Below are 23,998 nucleotides of genomic sequence, written 5' to 3'. Positions count from 1 at the left end.
CTATAAGTCTTCTTTCCAACGCTATCAAGTTTGCATCGTTTTGAGTTTGGACCGTTTTACCATGATTAATTCCATTGAAGTAATTAATTTGTTGCTTTATTTGTTTTCTATCTTGTTACATTTTTCTTACATTAGTAACATTCTTTTTGAACTAATAGTCTTTCGAAAATATTTCTATCCTACAAAGATAAAAATAAGATTTGTGTATATTCTAAATTCAATCGAAAAAAATTATTGTCATCTTATAAATCAACACAACCTTTTAAAGAAGTACAATTAAATTTAAAAAATAAATCACATTAGTCAATAACAATGCTTGTTTTATTTTTCATTTCACATCCTTCAAAAGAAATATTAATTAAGAAGGAATTTGACTATTCTACCCTTATTTATGTCTTAAGGTATAATCTATTCTTTGAATATTTAGTCTATTTCTGTGTCATAATTAAAGTGCTTATAGCCTCCAAAAACAATCTAAGTTTAAACTTCTTATTTACTTTTAATTAATAAGATGATTTATAATCACACAAATATCTAAATTTTATTTTTGAACATAAATTTTAAAAATATTAATTTCATTTTTAAACTCGTATCAGTCAAACACTTCATAAATTGAAATATATCATAAATCTTTTTTGGCACAAGAGGGCAAGAAAACCATAAATTGCTATAATATCTTATACCATTTCATTTATTATTTTTTCCTTCTCATCTCCTATATAAACTGGTATAATATCCCTCATTTTCTCCAATAAAACATAACAAAAAATCATGTCAGGAAATAATTTTGATATCCAAGTTCAATTTCAGGTTCATCATTTCACTCTCTCTAATATAATTTTTTTTTTTATGTTCCTAATTTTTTTTTTCTATAGGATGGATCAATTATGATTTTAGGCGTAACGCCTGATATGGTTACGAAGAGGGTCTTCATGACATACTGTAGGCAAAAACTAATAGACCACAAAACAGTTTGATTTCTCTTAGATGGAGAACACATTTCACCAGCAAAGACTATTGATGAAGTAAGACCTTAATTTGCGTATAATTTAATCTAATTTATTGTTAATTTAAAATTATATCATTTTTAAATTTGTTTTCATGTTTTTGTTTTTATGAAGGTTGGGTTAAAAGATGGTGATCAGATCGATGCTATGGTGTCTTAAAATGGAGGAGGATTTGCAAATTAAATATGAAGAAGAACAACATATCACACATGAATATGTTGCACTTTTTTAATTTATGCTTTTTATTAGAATTTTAATTTTGAAGCTATGTACTTTTGTTTTACTACTGAAAGACAACTTGGATGTCATGTGTCCATGTTGATCAAGCAACATTATAATCTTAAATTTGTATGTGAATTTAAGATGGTTGAGCCTCAAATTTTTGAATAGGGGATGCATGATTTTATTTTTGCTTAATTATAAAAGAAAAATGGTCAAATATATTTTTGAACTAGTCAAAATGGATCGATTATATTTCCTGTTAAGTGTTTGATTCAAAAATGTTCACCAACTAGCAAAAAAAGATATTTTATGTATTGACCTGTTATTTTCTTTTTTTAATCTTAGTTAATCAATGGAATGATATTGCTAATTTTTTACTAGTATCTTGAACAAAATCTTTAACTTAGCTCATGTGATCTTAACTTTAATTATGTGATAATAATGTCTTTTCATTATTGGGGGCCTCAATTTTATTTTATTTTAATATTGGATGTGTAATTGCATTTTTGCTTTATTATAAAATAGTAAAGTTTGTAGAAAAAGTAAAAAATCTTTATTTCTAAAAAAAATAAGAAAGCAAACCTGAATTAAATTACTTTATATTGTGTGATGAGGGGCAGAGTAGTTACTTAGGGCAGAATGTTCATCTGTACCCAGTAAAAAAATTACAATATGTATACATGATTAAAATATATTGAATTCCCTTTAGCTTCCTCGAATGTTTACTTCTTTATATTTTAAATTTCTTGGTGAAAATCCTGATGCCATCATTGTGTGTGGCTAAGTATTTTGTGAAAAACGTATTCATTCTCTAAACAATTTTTTTTTTAAAAAAAAAAGGTTGGGCGGAGCTTAAAGAAGTAAAACCTCAATCATAGAAAGCCAATGTGCACTAGCCTAGCTATAACTAACGTTTTTCAGCTTGTTGTTATGTGAACATTGTTTGTATATTTTCTTATGTAAAAGATTTATTTTTTTCGTATGAGCTTCGTTTACTTGACCGAGGAATGTAAATAGATGTTGAATATCTTAATGTATAAACATATTTCCTCGAAAATAGTCCTGGCGGTGACCATTTACTCTATAAGAAATTTAAACATAATTATAGCTGTATGAAAATGCATCAATGGAGACTTGTAGTCAAAGGCAATGATGGAATTTTTCTGGTAGTGGAAGAGAAAGAAAGTTGCATTCTATTAAAAAAAAAAGTCTTAAATGGAATTTCTAGTTTACTTTTTAAGAATAATTTTTTTCCTCATTCCCTCCTCTCTACGTCACCCCTTTTTACACTCTACGTATGTATATATAAAGGAATCAGTAATAGTCCCTTTTGATTTCTTGAGATCTTTTCATGTTTCTTGTTTCTTGTTAGAATTATTGCGTATTGGACGCGGATTACGATGGAAGGTTAGTAGGTATTAGAATGTTGCTTTGCTTATCTTTCCATACTGATAGTCGTAGTGTTTCTCTTGTAGTTTCTTGCCCTTAGATTTGTCATTCCCCCCTTTTTACATAATGCTTTGTCTTTTCATTTATGTTATTTCCTTTTCTGACTTGCTTTGATGTGTTTTTTCTTGAGTCGAGAATTAAACATGTCTACCTCTCAAGGTAGGGTAAGGTCTGCATATACTCTATCCTTCTCAGACCCTACTTTGTGGGATTATATTACACAGGGTATGTTGTTGTTGTATATTTTGTGTAATTTTGCTAATGTGGCCTATTTTTGAAACTTGGAATTGGGATAGAGTGGAGAAATTGATTCAGAATAGTATGTTTTGATGTTGATGCTTTTAGAATAATTTCGAGACAATGAGATCTCTTGCTCACTTACGATTTGAATATAGAAGAACATGACCTTCTTTTCAGATCTTCTTAAGTGTAAAAATGAAGATCCCTTGTAGAAAATAGGCCTCACATCTAACTCAATCACAATAGTTAGCTCATTAGGCGAGGAGTATCCAAAACCATAATGTCTGTCATGTTTTGTACTAACAGCAACATATCTATTGTTAACTTGATGTCTTTATTTGTTTTTAAAGGCTCAGCTCAGCCATGTCTGGTACTCAAGTTATTATCCAACAAGGTTGGAAGCTTACTGTGTTTTTGGAATGCACCGAAAAAGTACAGGAGATTGGATACTAAGCTTGAAACAAAAATGGTGGAGCTTAAGAGAAGTTCATCAGGGAAAAGTAAATTCAGGTCAATCAATAGCATAATCTTGAAATTTCCTCATTTTAAAGAGGGGTTGAAGGAGATAAAAGACGTCTTTGAACAGTTCGGTTAGTAGCTTCTGTATATGCTGAGATTTGAGTTTTTCGTTACATTTTTACTGTCAATGGATTTATATGTTTTCTGTGTTTGGTTCTTTTTCCTAAGATGAAGATTCGAATGGGACTATTGACCGGGATGAACTGAAGAAATGTGTAAAGAAGCTGCATTTTCATGTTAAAGATGAGGAAGTTAATGATCTTTTCGACTCTTGTGATGTGGATGAAAAGGAAGGGATTCAATTCAATGAGTTCATTGTTCTTCTGTGTCTTCTTTATCTATTGATAGATTCATCGTCCTCCTCTGACAATGTATGTGAATACTGTCCTCTTCGTTATATACCTTCTATAAGTAGTCATAGTATTGCTCCTGTAGTTTCTTGTTTTGTTGCAGTTTTTGTTCTGTTACTATCTATTGTGTTTGTTATTAACTGTTGTTTCTTGTATTTCCGTTACTGCTTTCACTGGATTGCTTTGGACTGTTGAAAGGTCTATCGGAAACAGCCTCTCTACCTTTGAGGTAGGGGTAAGGTCTGCATACACTCTACCCTCCCCCGACTGTTGTTGTTGTTGATGTGGAGTTATATATTCATTAGGATCACGTTTATTTCAGACCTCGAAGATCGGTTCACCAGAGCTGGAAGCAACATTCAACACAATAGTTGAGGCATTCTTGTTTCTTGACAAAAATGGTGATGGGAAACTGCACAAGAAAGATGTCCTCAAGGCATTAAACGATGAATGTCCTTGCGAGAAATCCCCTTCTCATGTCACTCGTACTCGATTTAGTACTGTCTTTTCACCTTCTAAATTGTCTTAAAATCATACTAACTAGCTGTGATAACTTCTAACATGACAATGATCTGGTTGAAAATTGCAGGAGAAATGGACTGGAGCAGGAGTGGCAAGGTCAATTTCAGGCAGTTTCTTTTCGCGTTTCTTGATTGGGTTGGTATAGACACAGACGATGAGAATCACACGACTAAAAGGGAGACTAAGTGCAACAACCACTCCTCAACTAAACTAGTGGATTCGTCTGTATGAATCCTCACTAACCATATCACTCCGTTTAATGAAGTAAGGTCAGACTAGTATTTGTACATAAAAAGTAGCTCTCTGCTCTGTATAAACTTTCATATTTAAGGTATATTCTGCTATTGTATCCAAAAAAACTCATCAACTTCATAAAAATCTGCATATCTGATGCTTCCATTACCACAATGCTATCAAAGCCGTCCACACTAAATTACACAAATGTTCTGCTGAAGCAACATAGTCATACCATGAACAAATGAAGAACAAAGACATAAAGATATAAAGCTTAATGTTCATTTCTATCTACATGTAACTACTTCACATCTTACGCGATGATCATTGTATACCAAGAGCTTGAATTCTCCTTACAAGGGACAAAGCAGAAGCATTTCTTGTTCTCCATTCTTCCGGGCTCTCCTTCTTTCGTCCATTTTCCATTAACCATTGATCATGTCCATCGAGAATGTTCACTATTTGCCTCATGCTCGGTCTTGATTCAGGATCGTACCTAGTGCAAGCCATTCCTAATTTGACAAGCCTGATCAGTTCCCTGGTGTTGAAGTTTCCATTCAACCTCCAATCTGCAAGTTGTTCGTATGGCCTTTTCTGCACCTCGAATTCATGAACTCGGTTAACCAACAAAGCCTCAGGCCGGCGGAAATCTACTGCCATCTGACCACTAACTATCTCAAGCAGAACTACGCCAAAGCTATAAACATCAGCCATTGTTGTTGCATCACCAGAATTCATATGCTCCGGTGACATGTAACCGAAAATCCCTCTAACAGATTTGTTTTTATCAACCACAACATGATGGCTATGCTCATTTCGAGTCAAGAATTCAGCAAGAGCAAAGCAACCAAGCCTTGGGTTCATATCTGGATCAAGAATGATGGCAGATGATGTGATGCATCTGTGTATGACCTGTTCATCCCATTCCTCATGTAGATAGCGAACTGCAGAGGCAAGTGATTTGACAATGTTATACCGATGACGCCATCTTAGGGTACTGGAGGCATTGTCCCTATGATGATTATGATGGAAAAGGAGGTGGCTTAAAAGGCTACTCTGAGAGTAATCATAAATGACAAGCATTTCACCTTGCTCGGTGCACCATCCGCGGAGTTGCACCAGGTTTCTGTGGCGTAATCGTCCTAAGTTCTGAAGTTCATTCGAGAACCTCACTCGTAAAGCAGGACAAGTTTTCATTCCCAACCTTTTCACTAAGACATGCTGGTTGTTTTCAAGAAAGCCATGATAAGCAGTTCCAAAGTCAATCTCAGCAACTCTTCTTGAATCCGAAAAATTGTCCGTGGCAGCAATGATCTCCTTGAATGTGATCTCCCTAGCAGTTTCAACCATCAGGAAATTACTCGATTGGCGCCTGCTGCTGCAAATTCCAGACTCATTATTGCTGCTGCAATTTCCAGACTCATTATTGCTGCTGGTGCTTCCACTTTCAGCACTTAGATACATGGTATCTCCTGTGGCTGTGATGAACATTGTTGAGTTGAAACCGGGCGTCGTGCTCGTGCTGGTTGTGGCAGTGGACCTTGAGGTGATTGTGTTGCTAGTTGTACTATTGCTTGGTGATGACAAAGATATATAAAGAGGATGGGACTTAAAACAAGGAAGATCAGGCAATTTACCATAAATATGACCAGAAAGTGCTTCCACAACCCATTTCATATTAGGCCTTGATTGAGGTTCATGAAGTGTACAAAGAAGGCCAATATGTACTAGCCTCTCCATATCATTAAGCTTGTAAGAACCATCAACAAGTCTGCTGTCACCAGCTTGTAAGGCCAATTTTTCATCAGAAAGTCTCCTGATCCAATCAAGAAGTATGATCTGATCATCCGGGGACGCGAGATCAACAGCGCGCCTTCCTGAAACAATCTCCAGTACAACAATCCCAAAGCTAAACACATCAGATTTTGCAGTGGCAGAACCTTTTTTCTGAAAACTTTCAGGAGGTAAGTACCCTATAGTTCCACCAATTCTTGTTGTCTCAGCCAATCTAAACTGCTGATTCTTCATAGAAGGAGTCCTCGGTTGGTACTCGAGTTCATGTTCCAACCACCTAGCTAAACCAAAATCGCCTAGTCGGGCGTTGAAATGGGAATCAAGCATCACATTGCTTGTCTTAACATCTCTATGAATGATCTGAGTCTCCAATTGTTCATGGAGATAAAACAAGGCAGCAGACAAGCCATTAACTATATTTTTTCGACGTTCCCAATCAAGAACAGGGGACCCTGTATTGTCCTGTTTTCGGAACAAAATCCGATCAAGGCTACTGTTAGGCATATAATCATACACAAGGAACAACTGATCATCATGAAAACACCACCCCCTTAGCCTCACAAGATTCCGATGGCGGAGATGAGCAACTGCCACCAACTCAGCAGCAAATGTTTTCTCAAATTTCTCCCCTTTCTCAGCTAAACATTTCACAGCTACAACTGTTCCATCACTAGGTAAAACAGCTCTAAAAACTTTCCCAAATCCACCACTTCCTAAAACTTCATCCTCACTAAATCCATTAGACCCTATAAACAGCTCAGAATAGCTAAAAATCCTTGGATTATGATGGTGATTATAATCACCACCACCTTTCTCACCTAGCTGCATACCTTCAGTGTCATGAAAAACACCAGAAAATTGTTTTTCCCCAAATTCTTGATGACAACAAGTTACCCATTTGGAATCAAGTAATTTAGAAAAAGATTCATGAATAAAATCAAGAACTTGACCCCCACAACCCCTTTTGGTTAAAGACTCATTTTTTTTCTTTGGAACTTGTTTTTCACCATCAAGAACTTGTCCCCCATAACCCCTTTTGGAAAAAGACTCATTTTTTCCCTTTGAAACTTGTTTCTCACAATCAAAAACTTCACCCTCACTATCCCTTTTGGAAAAAGACTCATTTTTTACCTTTGAAACTTGTTTTTCACAATCAAGAATTTCTCCCCCACTACCCCTTTTGAAAAAAGACTCATTTTTTCCCTTTGGAACTTGTTTTTCACCATCAAAAACTTGACCCCTAAAACCCCTTTTAGCAAAAGACTCATTTTTTATCTTTGGAACTTGCTTTTCACCATCAAAAACTTGACCCCCACACCCCCTTTTGGATAAAGATTCAATCTTTTTCTTTGGCTTGTGTGATTCTACTTCTTGTGTTTCATGATCAATCTCATCAAAATCATCAGATGGCAAAACAAAACACAAACGTTTGAGCTCCATGGTTATGGTTTCATGAATAGGATAAAGAATACTAACATTTAGTTGGGGAAATGAGAGGGTAGTTGTTGTAATGAACAAGAATTCAATGATAAAAAAGGGGTTTATATGGTTTTATTCAAACAAAATTAGGTTGCAAGGTTTGAAATGTGATACACATGAACTGGCCAACAACAAAAATCCCAAATAAATCCAACCATTTTTTTGTCTTTTTGTGTATAAAATGACAAATTTTGTTTTCTGGAAGGATGTTACACATTCAATTTCGTCAGCATATGTTCACACTTTTGGTTTTGATGATAGATTCTTTCACATTTAAAACCGCGTTTACACGGTTCAGAGTTTAACTTTTATATACTGACTGACGTTATAAAGTTTGATGTATATCTAGTGACGATAGTCAATATACAATAATGAATAGCAAGATTAACTTATGTACAAAAATAATATAAAAATGAGTGTAAATAATGAGTATAACAAGGATCGAGTTTAATTTCAATGTATCGATATTATATAGTTTGACATTTATGTCGTGACGATATATATATGAGGGTAAATAAAAGTAAGTTTAATAAATACTCCCTCCGTCCACTTTTAATTGTTATGGTTTCCTTTTTTAGAGTCAAACGATAAGAATTTTGACTAATATTTTATGATGAGTATTTTTCATCATATTAATTTGTAAAAAATTGCAATTTATAGTACTTTTCGTATAGTTTTTTAATATTAATTTTTTTTTTGTTTAAAATATTAAATTAATGTAACCTAATTTAACTTTGAAAATTAGTCAAATTGACTTTCAAAAAGCGCAACATGACAATTAAAAATGGACGAAGGGAGTATAAGAAGTAACGAAATTAACTTTTATGCAGTAAACATTTAATGAACTCTGAATATATATATACTACGACAACAATAACTTATTAGTGTAGTCTTATGGGGTATGAGCTATAGAATGAACGAAAAAGTTTACCCTTATATGCCTTTATTGGATAGCTAAGCCATTTCTGATAGACCTTCGACACGTTCTAAGCAAGACTGCTAGACAACCAAATAAAGTAGCAACAGACTGAAATGCACATTGAAAAATGAGAGATTGTGTAACTATTAATCTTGTTACTTACATCGAATATAAACTTTAAAATATCTAATTAATTTGGTATGGAACTAAAGATAATATCAGTCAAAGAGAAAATCTTTATTTTCTTCTACATGATAAGTTTGTTTGATCGTAATCCATGATAGAAAGCAGCAATATTTATTTGAAAAAATCAAATTCATTTGATTCTCTAGAAAGAAAAAAAAAACATATCAAATGTCTAAATTGATGTATTTTTCAGTATTGAAAATAATTAAATGGCTACAAAAAGGCTAAAATTAGATAAATGAATACTCCCTCTGTCCCTATTTACTTGTTCACTTTTCCTTTTATAGTTGTCCCTAATTACTTGTCCATTTTGACAAATCAAGAAAGGACAAAAAAAAATTCATATTATACCCTCAATTAATTACTTTGAAAAAGGTAGAACTTTTTGAAAATATTAAATTTTTAATTCATCCACTTCATAATTAATAAGGGTAAAATGGTAAATTTGCTATGTCAATAATTGTTTTCTTAATAAGTGTGTCAATTTAAAAGTGGATAAGTAATTAGGGACAGAGAAAGTATTAATTAGAAGGCACTTTTTTTCCTCTTGCAATTTTTTTTTTTTTTAGAGAAATTAGTATTACAAGTCATTAGTAGAAACTTCATTTTCCGTAACAAAAATATGAAAATATTTTAGAACCCAAAGTGGAAGAAAATATGTTGAAAAAACAAAAACCATAAAGGGTACACGGTTTCTTTGAAATACGTGGTATTAAAAGTTGACTCCTTGACTTCTTCAATATTAATGGTCTAATATAAGATAAATATTACTTGAATGATTTGTATGATACTTTCTTTTGTCAAATATTTGTTATTATTCATTTATCAAGAATGTATCGTCATGCATGTTATCCTCAAGCGTGAAAGAGTCACAAGAATGCTAAAATAACTCCTCAAACTGTTATGCTATCGCCTTCAAGAATGTACTATTAAACTAATACTAGTATTGGATAATATTATACATGATCAAATAATTTTATACTTTATCCCACAATTATCATCCATTATTCTTGTATCAAAATTTATTACTTGATTGAATAATTGAACTCGACATTTGGATTCAGAGTTTAAATTCTTATTCGAGAAAAAAAAAAGATGAAATATTAAAGGTAAGATGAACTTTTATTTTCCTATTTGAGAACACATTTTACATACATAAATCATAATAGAGAGAAAAATAATATTTGATTAATTTGGAGCAACTCGAAAACAAATAAATAATGCATTTAACTTTATATAACAAGCAAAAAATTAAAAAGACCACACGTCCAAAATCCTTAATACATAGGCCAAAAAAAAAAAAAAAATTAACCTAAGCAGAGGTTTTCTACATAACTATCAATACTATAGGGGAATTAAAAAAAATTGGAAACGCACCTGAAACGAATCAATGATAAGACTAAAAGTCATAAGAATATTTCAATAATTATTTTTTCAAGAATTGTAGAGTTTATTGACTTAGGTTTCATCTTCTTCTTTTTTTTCTTGTATGGAAGGCAGTTGAAAGGTTGAATTTAATAAAAATAATGGGCGCTTTTATTTTGTCAATATAAGTAGGGTAAATTTTTCATATTTAAATGCCTTATTTGACTTTATTTACTTGCATTATAATTAAAAGGTTGATAATTTTATTAGGAAATAAAGAAAAAGCAAAGACTTTATCAATTTAAGTAAAAACTTCCTTTTGTGAAATGTTTCAAATAATTATAATAATATACGACCTTCATACCCCAATAAATATAGATAACATGAAAAATCTTCTTTTTGGTCATGAACAATTCAAATTCAACTTAAAATTGGATTTTGAATTTAAAAAAACAACTTATTACCTGTTTTTCAACTCCATCTTCATTATTCGAATAAAATTTCGTTTCTCTCTTTTGAAATAGGTATAACCAAACACAATTTATTTTGTTTTGATTTTTGAGAAATACATTATATTGATTTCTATTAATATTTAAAGGTATATTTTTTGTTCAAAATTAAATGAACTCTCAAATTAAAATAGGAGAATATTTCTAAAGTATGGGAGAAATTATTATTTACAAGATAACCAATTTCAAACATAATAGACTAGAAATGTCATAATACAGTTTAATTCCATGAATAGTTATTTATGTTTAGTAATGAACAATGGCTTTAATTTTATAGAGTTAAATAACAAGCAAATCAAAAAAAAAAAAAAAAAGAAGACCACAAGTCCAAACTTAATAATAAGTATTGCAATATTTTTATTTTAGCATAAGAAGAGGTTTTCTTCTTAAATATTAATGCCATAAATTTCATCCTTCGTGGGAATTTTATAAATTTTCAAAGTGTCTCTAACTATTTTTTCGAGCATCATAAAAATAACACATTACAATATTATTTTTCATCGTAATAAATATAATCTTACCATCATGAGAATTGCATAATGTTTGAGGACAACCATTTATTGGCTTCAATATATCTTCCACTTCTTTCCACTATGAAGGAAAGCAAATGTTATGACTTTTTTATTCTGCCTTTTCAGAATCTTCTAAAATTCACAAATCATTTCGATCAGTAAAACATTCACAACAATCCAGCAATGCTACTTTACCCTTCACTTCTATCAAACCGTAGTTAAATATAGTGTCACATATATCATTACCCAATTCTGAAAATTTTAGCTCTTAAATCAACTGCAACTATTAATTTCTTCGAGTAATCCAACATATAGATAACTCATTTAATAGAGCAATCTTGCATGCGACAAAATGGAAAAAAATCAACGATGCTTTTAATTTTTGTCCATGATTTGTCTATGCTTAAACTGAAAATAAAATTTTGTGCAGGCCTACGTGAATTCTGAACTAGCACCAAAACTTATACTTTTTATCCAACGGTTCATAATCTAGTGAATAGTAATATGAAGAATTAACTGAGTGCAAATTTTATCTCTGATAAGAAAGTAGTACTATTTTTCTTGTACTAGGATTGAAAATTCTAACATGCTCCTTGTGGTGCTTCAAAATGCAGTACGAACCATTAACACACGGTCCATGAAAGTATTGGCCGTGATGATCAAAATTTCATCTATTGACATTTTCATATTCATTTAGCTCTACAACGTATAAATTTTCAATTTTTTCCATAAGAAATTTTGTTTCACCATCGCGAGTCATAGAGCGACGTCGGTAATGAACATAAGTGAAATTTGAATTCAATACAAGGGCATAACAAAAAATTTAGAACACATCTAAAGAGCGTCAATGATATAACATGAAGCCATAAAAATATTTCGATAATTATTTCTTGGAAAATTCTAGGAATTTTTGTCATAGGGTTCATCTTTGTATCCTATTGAGTTGATCTAATCTAAACTAATTTTTTTCCTTTTTTTTATTTGACTTGATATAAATTTTAAAAGTAAATAAGATTTTTGAGGAATATAGTCATAAAGAAAAGATATGTATAATATACAAAAGTACGATTTTAATTAATACATCATGTAAAACGGTCAAAATTAAAGATCACTTATAGAAAAAGAAAAAAATATTTTTTATGAAATGGACTAAAAATAATTATAAGATAAACTAATTAAAATTTAAAAAAATTTAATTAAATCTATACATTCAAAACTATAGAAAATTAATTATTTATCAATAAGAGCAAATGAATAATGTTTTTTCCATTTGTAGACTCTTGAGTCTTGACTATATCAAACATTATAAACAAGTAAGGTTATGTTTGAGTTAATTTCCTAAATGGTCAATTATATTTCTGAAATTGTCTATTAATTAAAATTATATTTGACTTTTTAAAATTATAAAATCACTTAATTATTTTTTTTCCTCAAAATATACTAAACAACAAAAAAACTTTCTTCTCTTTTAATTGACATGACATGTCACATTAAACATTATATTCAATTCAAATTTAAAATTCTTATTTGAAAAAAGAAAAAAAAAAAAAAAAACTCCATTCGAAAAGAATTTTTTTGTGATCTTTTTTATTCAAATTTGATAACACACATTGGCATACATAAAGACTAGTATAAAAGAAAGAAAAATATATTTGATTTATTTGGAGCAACTCGGAAAAAAAAAACACAGAAACATTGTTTTTAACTTTATAGAATTAACAAGCAAACATTTTTTTAGAAAAAAAAAAAAACCAAAAGTCCAAACTTTATTATTATTATTAGAATTGTAAAATTGCTCTACTGCTATTAAGATTATTATTTTCTAAATATACTAAATATTACAAAAGCTTTCTTCTCTTCTAGTTGACATTTCATGTCAAATCAAATAATAAATTCAATTTAGATTTGAAATTCTTATTAGAAAAGAGAAAAAGACTAAATATTACATTCTAGAAGAATTTTTTATGAACTTTTTATTATTTGATAATACATACGTTGACATACATAAACCCTATATTTTATAATATAAAGAGCAATAATATTCATTTGGAGAAACTCAAAAAACAAAGGAAAAAAAAATAATGTCTTCTAATTTTATAAAATTAAATAGCAAACAAATGAGAGGAAAAAATATAAGAAGTTGACAAGTCCAAACTTAGTAATAAAATAATATTTTTATTTATTTATTTTAGCATAAGTAAAGGCTTTCTACATAAAATTTAATGCCATAAATTCTATCCTCTCTGGGAATTTCATGAATTCCCAAATGTCTCTAGCTATTTTTTCCAACATCATAAAAGTAACAAGCTAAAATATTAACTTTCATCACAATAAATATAATCTCGTCATCACGAGAATCATAAAATACTTGAGGAGAACTATACAATAGTTTCGATATATCTTCCACAATTTTCCACTGCAAAGGAACTTGAATGCCATGACTTTTCCATTCTTCTTTTTCAAAAAATTTTAAAATCCACAAATCATTTCTACCGGTGAAACATTTACAACACTCTAGCAATGCTAGTTTGACCCTTACTTCTATCAAGTCATAACTAATCTATTGTCACATATATCATTAACAAGCTAAAATATTAACTTTCATCACAATAAATATAATCTCGTCATCATGAGAATCATAGAATACTTGAGGAGAACTATACAATGATTTCGATATATCTTCCACAATTTTCCACTGCAAAGGAACTTGAATGCCATGACTTTTCCTTTCTTCTTTTTCAAAATTTTTTAAAATCCACAAATCATTTCTACCGGTGAAACATTTACAACACTCTAGCAATGCTAGTTTGACCCTTACTTCTATCAAGTCATAACTAATCTATTGTCACATATATCATTACCCAATTCAATAATTTTGAAATTTTCAGCTCTTAAATCAAATGCAACTATTAAATTCTTCAAGTAATTCAACATATAGATAACTCCTTTAATAGAGCAACTTTTTTGTAATAAAACATGGAAAAAAAACATCATTGATGCTTTTAATTTTTCTCCATGTTTTGTCTATGCTTAAAGTGAAAATAAAATTTGTATATGTCCACGCGAATTATGTAAGTGCATCAAAATTTTGTACTTATTTTCTATCGTTTCATAACCCAGCAAATAGTGATACAGAGATTTAGCTGCGTGATTTTTTTCTACGCTAGGAAAGTACTATCATTTTTTTGGTACTGGAATTGAGAATTCTAATAGGCTCCTTGTAGTGCTTCCAAATGCAGTACGAACCATTAACACATGGTCCATTGAAGTATTGACCATGACAATCAAAACTCCATCTAGAGACATTTCCATCTTCATTTAGATCTACAGGATATAGATCTTCAATTTTTTCTATGAGGAATTTTCTTTCATCATCACAAATCATAGAGCATCGGTGATGAACATAAGTGAAATTTAAATCCAACACAAGGGAATTAAAAAATTTAGAAACACATCTGAAATGCGTCAATGACAGAACAGGAAGCCATAAAAATATTTCAATAATTATTTCTTGAGGAAGTGTAGGAATTCTTCTCATAGGTATCATCTTTGTATCCTATGTAAAAGGAGGTTGAAGACTGAGTGAATCAAATAAAAGTATTTGCAATCTTTTATAAGTAGGGTGAAATTTTCCTTACTAAATGTCTTATTTGACTTTATCATCTACTTGCCTTAACATACTTGCATTGGATTAGATTTATACTAAGTTGATCTGACTCAAAATAATTTTTTTCTTTTTTTAGACTTTGACTTAATAGGAATTTAATAAAGTAAATAAAATTTTTAAATCGTGTATATAGTCATAAATTAAAGATATGTATAATTTACTAAAATACATTTTTAGTTAATATATCATATGAAAAAGTCAAAATTAAAGATCACTTGCCGAAAAAGAAAAAGACATTCTTTATGAAACGGACTAAACAGGATACGAATTAATTATTTATCTATAAGAGCAAATAAATAATATTTTTTTCTATTTGTGTAGACTATTTACCTCTCTTCAAAGATTTGCCAGCTCACAAATATAAAAAGTTATAGACAAATAATGTTATGATTGAGTTAATTTCCTAAATAGTCTTATATTTCAAAAATTGTCTATTAATTAAAATCATATTTGATTTTTTAAAACTAGAAAATCACTCTATTATTTTTTTTCCTCAAAATAAACTAAACAAAAAAATGATTCGAGTAATCCAACATGTAGCTAAATAACTCCTTTTATTGAGAAATCTTTCCTACTAAGAGATGTAAAAAATCAACGATACTTTTAATGTCCTTTCATAATTTGTTATCTATGCTTAAAGTGAAAATTTAACTTATTGTGGACCCCTTGAAATCTTAACTATCGTCAAAATTTTATACTTTTTTTTCTATGTTCATAACCTAATGAACAGTAATTTAGAGGGTTGTACAGAGTTATCTGAGTTGGGAATTTGTTTCAGCAAGGAAGTCCTATTATTTTTTCTTGTATTAAAATTGAAAATTGTAACATACTCTAAGTACCTGAGAAATTATTATTTTTTCCATTTCAAGACTTTTAAGTCTTGGCTTTCATAATTCGAACATTACATTACAATTCAAGAGATTTTTTCTTAATTGAACTGTAAATAATAGACTACTAAATTATATTCATGTCTGTAATTTTATCTTAATTTTCCCTAGCTTTCATCCAAAATTCACCCCGTAATTTTTTGTAGTGATGGAAGAGATAAAGTAAAAAAAAATATTTAATTTATATGATCAAAGGCTTACTAAGTATGGCCCCTCAGTTTTTTTCTTGTGTGTTTTGAGGATTAAATTATATTAATTTTGATTAATATTTTAAGATATATATTTTTATTTAAATTAAATTAATTTTCTAAAAACAAAATATGATAATATTTCTAGAGTAATAGGAGTAATTATCATTTGCAAGATAACCAATTAATGCCCTATCTCTAAGAGTAAATGAATAATATTTTTTTATTCGGAGAATCTTTGAGTTAATTCCTTGAATAGTTATTTATTTTTATGAATTTGCCAATCAATTTTTTTTTTTTTTAAGAATCGTAAAGTCACTCAACTGTTGTTGTTATTACTATTATTATTGTTGTTATTATTATTATTATTATTATTATTATTATTATTATTATTATTATTATTATTATTATTATTATTATTATAATTTTCAAAATATATTAAATATTACAAAATATTTCTTCTCTCCTAGTTGACATTCCATGTCACATTAAATATTTTATTTAATTCAGATTTGAAATTCTTAAATATTAGGAAAAAGAAAAAAAAATAAAATATACCATTCTAGAAGAATTTTTTCATGAACTTTTTATTATTTGATAACACATACTTTATAAATAAATTTTAAAAAAAAAACATATACTTTGACATACATAAAGCCTAATAATATTATAATATAGAGAACAATAATATTCATTTGGAGAAGAAAAGGAAAAAATAATGTCTTTTAACTAGGTAGAATTAAATAACAAGTAAATCAAAAGAAAAATAAGATCACAAGTCCAAACTTAGTAATAACCATTGAAATACTTTTATTTATTTTAGCATAAGTAGAGGCTTTCTACGTAAATATTAATGCCATTAATTTCATCCTCTATTGGAGCTCCATGAATTTCTAAATATCTCCAACTAATTTTTTCAACATCATAAAAGTAACAAAATAAAATATTATTTTTCACAGCAATAAATATAATCTCCCCATCACGAGAATCGCAGAATCCTTGAGGAGGACCATATTTTGGTTTCAATATATCTTCCACATCGTTCCACTGCGAAGGAATGTGAATGCCATGACTCTTCCATTCTTCTTTTTCGGAATTTTCTAAAATCCATAAATCATTTCGACCAGTGAAACTTCCCCAACAGTCTAGCAATGCTATTTTCCCCTTCACTTCTATCAAATCATAATCAAATATATTTTTACATATATCATCACCCAATCCAATAACTCTGAAATTTTCAGCTCTCAAATCAAATGCAACTATTGAATTCTTCGAGTAATCCATCATATAGATAAATCCTTTAATAGAGCAAACTTTCATACTATAACATGGGAAAAAATTAATGATATCTTTAATTTCTCTCCATGATTTGTCTATGCTTAAGGTGAAAATAAAACTCTGTGCAAGACCACTTGAATTATGAACTTGCATCAAAACTTTGTACTTCTTTTCTACGGGTTCATAACCTAGTGAATAGTAATATAAAGATTTAATCGAGTGAGAATTTTTTCTCTGATAGGGAAGTACAATCATTTTTCTTATACTGGGATTGAAAATTCTAACAGGCTCCTTATCGTACTTCCAGATACAGTATGAACCATTAACACACTGTCCATTGAAATATTGATCGTGACGATCAAAATTCCATCTAGATGTATTTCCACCTTTGTTTAGATCTACAGCGTATAGATCTTCAGCTTTCCCCATAAGGAATCTTGTTCCACCATCGCGAGTCATAGAGCGTAGGTGATGAACATGAGTAAAATCTGAATCCAACACAAGGGCATCAAAAAATTTCGAAACACACCTAAAACGCATCAATGACATGACAGGAAGCCATAGAAATATTTCAACAATCAGTTCTTGAGGAAGAGTAGGAATTCTTCTCATAGGTATCATATTTGTATCCTAAAATGGAGGCTAAAGAGTGAGTGAGTCAAACTAAAGTTTTTGCAAGCTTTTATAAGTAGGATAAATTTTCCTCATTAAATGTTTTATTTGACTTTATTATCTACTTGCATTAAAACATTTGCATTGAATTAAATTTATATTAAGTTGATCTGATCCAAATTAATTTTTTCCCTTTTTTAACTTTGACTTAATAAGAATTTTAATAAAGTAAATAAATTTTTTAAATCATTTATATAGCCATAAATAAAAGATATATATAATTTACTAAAATACAATTTTAATTAATATACTATATGAAAAAGTCAAATAAAGATCACTTGCCGAAAAGAAAAACACATTCTTTATGAAACAGACGAAAAAGGATTATAAGATAAAATAATTAAAAATTAAAAAATAATTAAATTTATATATTCAAAATATACAAATTAATTATTTATCTATAAGAGCAAATAAATAATATTTTTTTCTATTTGTGTAGACTCTCTTGCCTCTCTACAAAGATTTGCCAGCTCACAAATATAAAAATTATAGACAAGAAATGTTATGATTGAGTTAATTTCCTAATTAGACAAGAAAATTATATACAATATTATCAACATTTACGAATAACAAACTACTTCACATTTCTCAAGATACACAAATATGACAAGTCATTGGTCCTCTCATGGAACCTAAACCCAAACAGTTAGCATACCGAAACGTGATATCTGATCCAATGTTTTTGCCAGAACGTGGCAACTGATCCCATAATTATACCAGAACATGGCAATCGATCCAAGTTAGTGTGTCGGAACACAACACCCGATCCATTCATCAAGCCACAATCACAATCACAAAGCACATTCTCATAATCATACAATCAAGTCATAATACATGGCATTCATCATTCATCTATCTTCATTTACAACAAGTGTGATCAATAATGCAACATTCGCATACATACATATATCATAATGAAGCAAAGACAAACATACATCACACAATTATAGAATCACAACTATCACCTACCTCGAAACAAGCTTGAAACCATAAGAAACTTGATCTTTCCCTTTCTGGATTCGTTCTGCTTGTTCTTGGTCTACAAATAATCAATATTATACGGGAATCAATAAACAATCACTAGTTACCCGGATTACTAACAATTCTAACAACCCTAGTTCATACCCATGGTTCCAAGTATCCAAATTAGGACTTTTTCCACCATGGTTTCTAGATCAAAACCCTTCTCCATCGATAATTACCCATTAGATTACGTTTTACTGATCAAAAAATGGATTTGGGGAGGTAAAATCTTACTTTTAGCCTTAAGAATGGTGGAAAACTGTCAAGAAAATCCCTGGGTTCGTTCCTTAGCTCTCAAATTTGAAAATTGTAGAATAAAACATTTTTGGGTGTTTATTTACGACTTTAAGTAGCATCTGGCCCACCATAACAGTCCTTACCCAGCTACAACATCCCCGCCCTGGTGGTAGAAACCATTGCCAAAGCAGCGTGTACAAAACATTGAGCAAATTAAAGAATTCCAAAACTCCCATTTCACAACACGCTTTCAACCATTGACACTCAGAAATTACTCGTTTATGCTAAGATCAATTTCGCGAGTTCTACTCGCCCGAATTCAATTTCGTAAAGTCGTACGGATTTCTTAACGACTTAACTACTCATGTAATCAAAATCATAATTAGATCACCCAATTGCTACCAGATTTTTCTAGACTTTAATGACTCCAATTTCGTCAAAATCTGGACTAGGTTGAGAAATTCCAAGTTACCATGAAAAAGTTTTCCGACCCAAAAATTTTCTCCGTTGACTTTTCTATAACGACGGAACCCGATCGTAACAATAGATATCAATTTACCCATCACTCGTCCCTGATTGACAAACTTAGGGAAAATAAGCTAGAGAAGGAATGGAGTAGTACCTGAATCGACAAACAATTAGGGATACTTGTCTCGCATGTCCCTCTTGCTTTCTCAAGTAGCTTCATCAATTGGACAATGCTTCCATTGAACTTTCACAAACTTAATCTCCTTGGTCCTCAGCTTACGCACATCACGATCAAGAATTGCAATCGATTCTTCCTCATATTAGAGGTTTTTGTCTAACACAATTGAGTCTAACTTAATGATATAATCCCCGTCACCATGATGTCTCTTCAACATGGACACATGAAATACCAGATGAACTCCCGATAAATTAGGAGGTAAAGCCAATTTATACGCCACCGGTCCTACATAGTCAAGAATATCAAAGGGACCAATGTATCACGAACTTAGCTTGCCTTTCTTGCCAAATTTCTTCACCCCTTTCATGGGTGATACCTTAAGAAGAACATTCTCACCAGTCTGAAAAGCCATATCTTTTACCTTATGGTTCGCATACTTTTTATGTCTACTCTGGGCTGCTAGAAGCTTAGCTTGAATACCTCTCACCTTATCTTGAGCATCTTTCGCTAAATCAACCCCCAAAAATTTCACATCTCCAGCTTCAAACCATCCTATGGGAGAGCTACATCCCCTCTCATAAAGTGCCTCAAATGGTTTCATATCAATGCTGGAGTGATAACTACTATTATAAGAGAGCTCACACAAAGGTAAGAACTTATCCCAATGCCCTCCAAAATCAAGCACACATGCCTTCAACATGTCTTCCAACACTTGAATAGCCCTCTCCGACTACCTGTCCGTTTATGGATGAAAAGTTGCACTAAAAATGAGGTGTGTTCCTAATTCATCATGTAATTTCCTCTAAAACTTGGAGGTAAACTGAGCACCACGATCTGAGACGATAGAAAGGGAAACCCCATGCAACCTCACTATGTCTTTCCCATAAACTTTAGCCAATTGTTCAGCATTATAATCTATTCTTACCGGAATAAAATAGGTTGATTTAGTTAATCTACCAACCACTACCCAAATAAAATCAAACTTCTCCAAGGTTTTGAGAAGACCAACCACAAAATCCATGGCTATTATTTCCCACTTCTATTCCAGAATTGGCATTCTTTGAAGCAAACCCGCAGGCCTTGATGTTCATACTTCACTTTTTGAAAATTTTGACTCAGCCAACACTTTCTGAATCAATTCATCTACTCTAGGAACACAAATTCTTCCTTTAAAATTGAGCACACCTTCCGTATCAAGAGTGGTCTCTTGTGCCTTACCAATCGCGGTCTTTTTCTTAAGTTCATTCAAATTTTCATCCTCAAATTGTTTGGCTTTGATCTCCTCAATGAATGTGGCCTTTACTTCAATACTAGCTAACACCCCACCTTTTTCTGAGATGCCCAACTGCATGAACTTAGACTTCAAGGTCTGAATTGCCTTGGCCAAGGGTCGTTTGGATACACTTAAGCAAGCTAAACTACCCATACTCACCGCTTTTCGGCTCAAAGTGTCTGCCACAATATTAGCCTTGCCCGGATGGTATTGAATAATCACATCATAATCCTTGAGTAACTCCATCCACCTTCGCTATCTCAAATTCAAATTTTTTTGAGTGAACACATGTTACAAACTACAATGATCAGTAAACACTTCACACTTAACACCATAGAGGTAAAGGAGCAAACACTACCGATGTCAACTCTAAATCATGTGTTGGGTAATTCCTCTCGTGCACCTTCAATTGACACATGCATAAGCTATAAAATTCTTATCCTGCATCAACACAACACATAAACCAGAATGTGAAGCATCACAATAAACAATAAAATCTTTACCTTCCATCAGTAGTGCTAGAATAGGTGTAGTGGTCAAAAGAGTCTTGAGCTTTTGAAAGCTCTCCTCACATTTTTCAATCCATTCAAATGGTATCTCTTTTTTGGTCAAATTTGTCAAGTGAGTGCCAATAGAAGCAAAGTTCTTCACAAATCGACGATAGTAGCTAGCGAACCCCACAAAACTCCTAACTTCCGTCACAGAGCTAGGCTGAACCTAATTCTTAACCGCCTTAATCTTTTGAGGATCTACCATTACCCCTTCTTTTGAAATTACATGCCCCAAAAATGGAACCGAAGTCAATCAAAATTCACACTTAGAGAATTTGCATATAACTTTTGTTTCCCAAGTACACCTAGAACAATACGAAGATGGTCGACATTCTCTATCTCACTTTTCGAATAGACCAAAATATCATCAATAAAGACTATGACGAAAGAATCAAGAAATGGTTTGAACACCCTATTCATTAAACTCATAAAAGCTGCAGGCGCATTAGTCAAACCAAAAGACATAACGAGAAATTCATAGTGCCCATAACGGGTTCTAAACGCCATCTTAGGCACATCCTCAGGCCTAATTTTCAACAGATGGTAGCCAGACCTTAGATCAATCTTAGAGAAAACTGATGCACCTTGCAATTGGTCAAAAATATCATTTATTCTAGGCAAATGATACTTGTTTCGAATAGTGACCCTATTCAATTGTTGGTAATCTATACACATCCTCATACTACCATGCTTCTTCTTAACAAACAAAACTAGAGCACCCTATGGGGAAGCACTAGGACGAATAAAGCCCATATCAAGAAGCTCTTGTATTTGAGCCTTAAGCTCTATTAATTCTACTGGACCCATGAGATATAGAGGGATAGAAATGGGACGAGTACCAAGTTTTAAATCAATGCAGAAATTTATGTCTCTATCTAGAGGCATACCAGGCAAGTCATTAGGAAACACTTCTCTAAATTCTGACACCACAGGAATAGACTCAATAGATGGAGTCTCAACTTCAACATCCCTGATATGAGCCAAATAAGCCAAACAACCCTGCCCTACCAGTTTCCTAGCCCGAATGGAGGAGATGATCTAAGCTTGCTTAGGCTTGTACACCCCTTCCAACTCTAACTTTCCCCTTCCCGAAATTTCTAGAGTTACAACCTTAGTATTACAATTTAACACTGCATAATAGGGGGGACAACCAAGTCATGCCTACGATTATATCAAAGTCAGTCATATCCAAAATCACCAAATCAGTCCAAGTCTGAAAACCCATAAACAAAATTGGACAAGCACGATAGACATGGGTGACTATGACAGACTTTTCAACTGGGTAGAAATATGGATGTGGGCATCAAGTATATCACAAATCATTGCAAATTCTGAGGCAAATCGCATGGATACATATGAATAAGTAGAACTCGGATCAAATAAAACATTAGTCATCCAGTCACAAATAAGAATAGTACATGTGATCACTGTGTCAAACGTCTCTACCTCATTCTTACCCGGAAAGGCATAACACTAAGCCCTATCATCTTGACGAGCTATTTCCCTGCCTGGTTGCACGTTACCCTTGTCTGCGTTACCATTTCCTCATCCTCTACGGCATCGTTGATTACCTCATTGCCCACCTTGTGGACGTCCTCTACCATTATTACCATTTCCCATGGGTACCACTACTCTAGTCTGTTGCTGCGCGGAATCCAACACATGTGGGTGGGAGCAATCTCTCCCCATATACCCAGGTTCTCCACAATTGTAGCAAGTACGATCAAAAGATGGTCTGCCGCCCATCAAAAGTGCGACTTCCTGGCTATCCTAAATTAAATTATGAGATAGAGTTCCTGAGTAGTTACTTGTAGAGGCGGGCATAGCGGACTGAATTGGCTTGGCTGTAAGCGTTAGCCTTCCGGACCCCCTGGAGTAAGAACCTTAAAAGCTACCCGAGTTCTTGGCCCTTTTAGACAATGCCTTAGCCTGACCGTCGCCTCACCCCCTCCACTTTCTTCATAAAGTCTATTACATCATTAAAGCTTCTCCTTGCAAAGGTCATATGAATAGATAATACATGCAACTCAGAGTTTGGCCCCCCTAATAAATAAACGGATCCTCTCCTCATCAGTAGTCACCAATTGAGTAACATCTCTAGACAAAGCATAGAACTTGGCCTCATAAGTAGCCACAGACATACCACATTGCTCCAAAGCCATGAACTTATCTTTCTTGCGATCTCTCAAAGTCCTAGGAACATATTTCTCTAAAAACAGAGCATGAAACTGGGTCCACTGCTTAGCCTCACCTTGAAGCTGAAAAGTCA

The 23,998-nt window shown here is 31.9% G+C and overlaps 2 protein-coding genes and 1 pseudogene across 3 annotated transcripts in view; 2 read left to right on the top strand and 1 right to left on the bottom strand.

Moving 5' to 3' along the window:
* Nucleotides 1-2,518: 2,518 nt before the first annotated feature.
* LOC125870405 (probable calcium-binding protein CML22) lies at nucleotides 2,519-4,545 on the top strand (annotated as a pseudogene).
* A 139-nt stretch (nucleotides 4,546-4,684) lies between these two features.
* The window catches only part of LOC125870377 (receptor like protein kinase S.2), a 51,774-nt gene continuing 32,460 nt past the window's right edge, over nucleotides 4,685-23,998 (bottom strand). The window contains exon 2 of one of the 2 annotated variants that reach the window (XM_049550794.1): nucleotides 4,685-7,324. In XM_049550794.1, the coding sequence (XP_049406751.1) occupies nucleotides 4,868-7,324 (2,457 nt within the window). In that variant the 3' untranslated portion in view covers nucleotides 4,685-4,867. Of the gene's footprint in view, nucleotides 7,932-23,998 lie in introns of those variants that run through there. The other variant, XM_049550793.1, reaches the window with a different exon arrangement.
* Nucleotides 8,717-23,998, top strand: part of LOC125870414 (N-alpha-acetyltransferase MAK3) — a 39,285-nt gene continuing 24,003 nt past the window's right edge. The window contains exon 1 of the mRNA XM_049550849.1: nucleotides 8,717-8,727. The gene's annotated coding sequence lies outside the window, so the exon portion shown is untranslated. The remainder of the gene's footprint in view (nucleotides 8,728-23,998) is intronic.

The sequence above is a fragment of the Solanum stenotomum genome, chromosome 7, assembly GCF_019186545.1.
Source record: "Solanum stenotomum isolate F172 chromosome 7, ASM1918654v1, whole genome shotgun sequence".
Lineage (NCBI taxonomy): Eukaryota > Viridiplantae > Streptophyta > Magnoliopsida > Solanales > Solanaceae > Solanum > Solanum stenotomum.
This window is presented reverse-complemented; position numbering and strand designations above follow the sequence as displayed.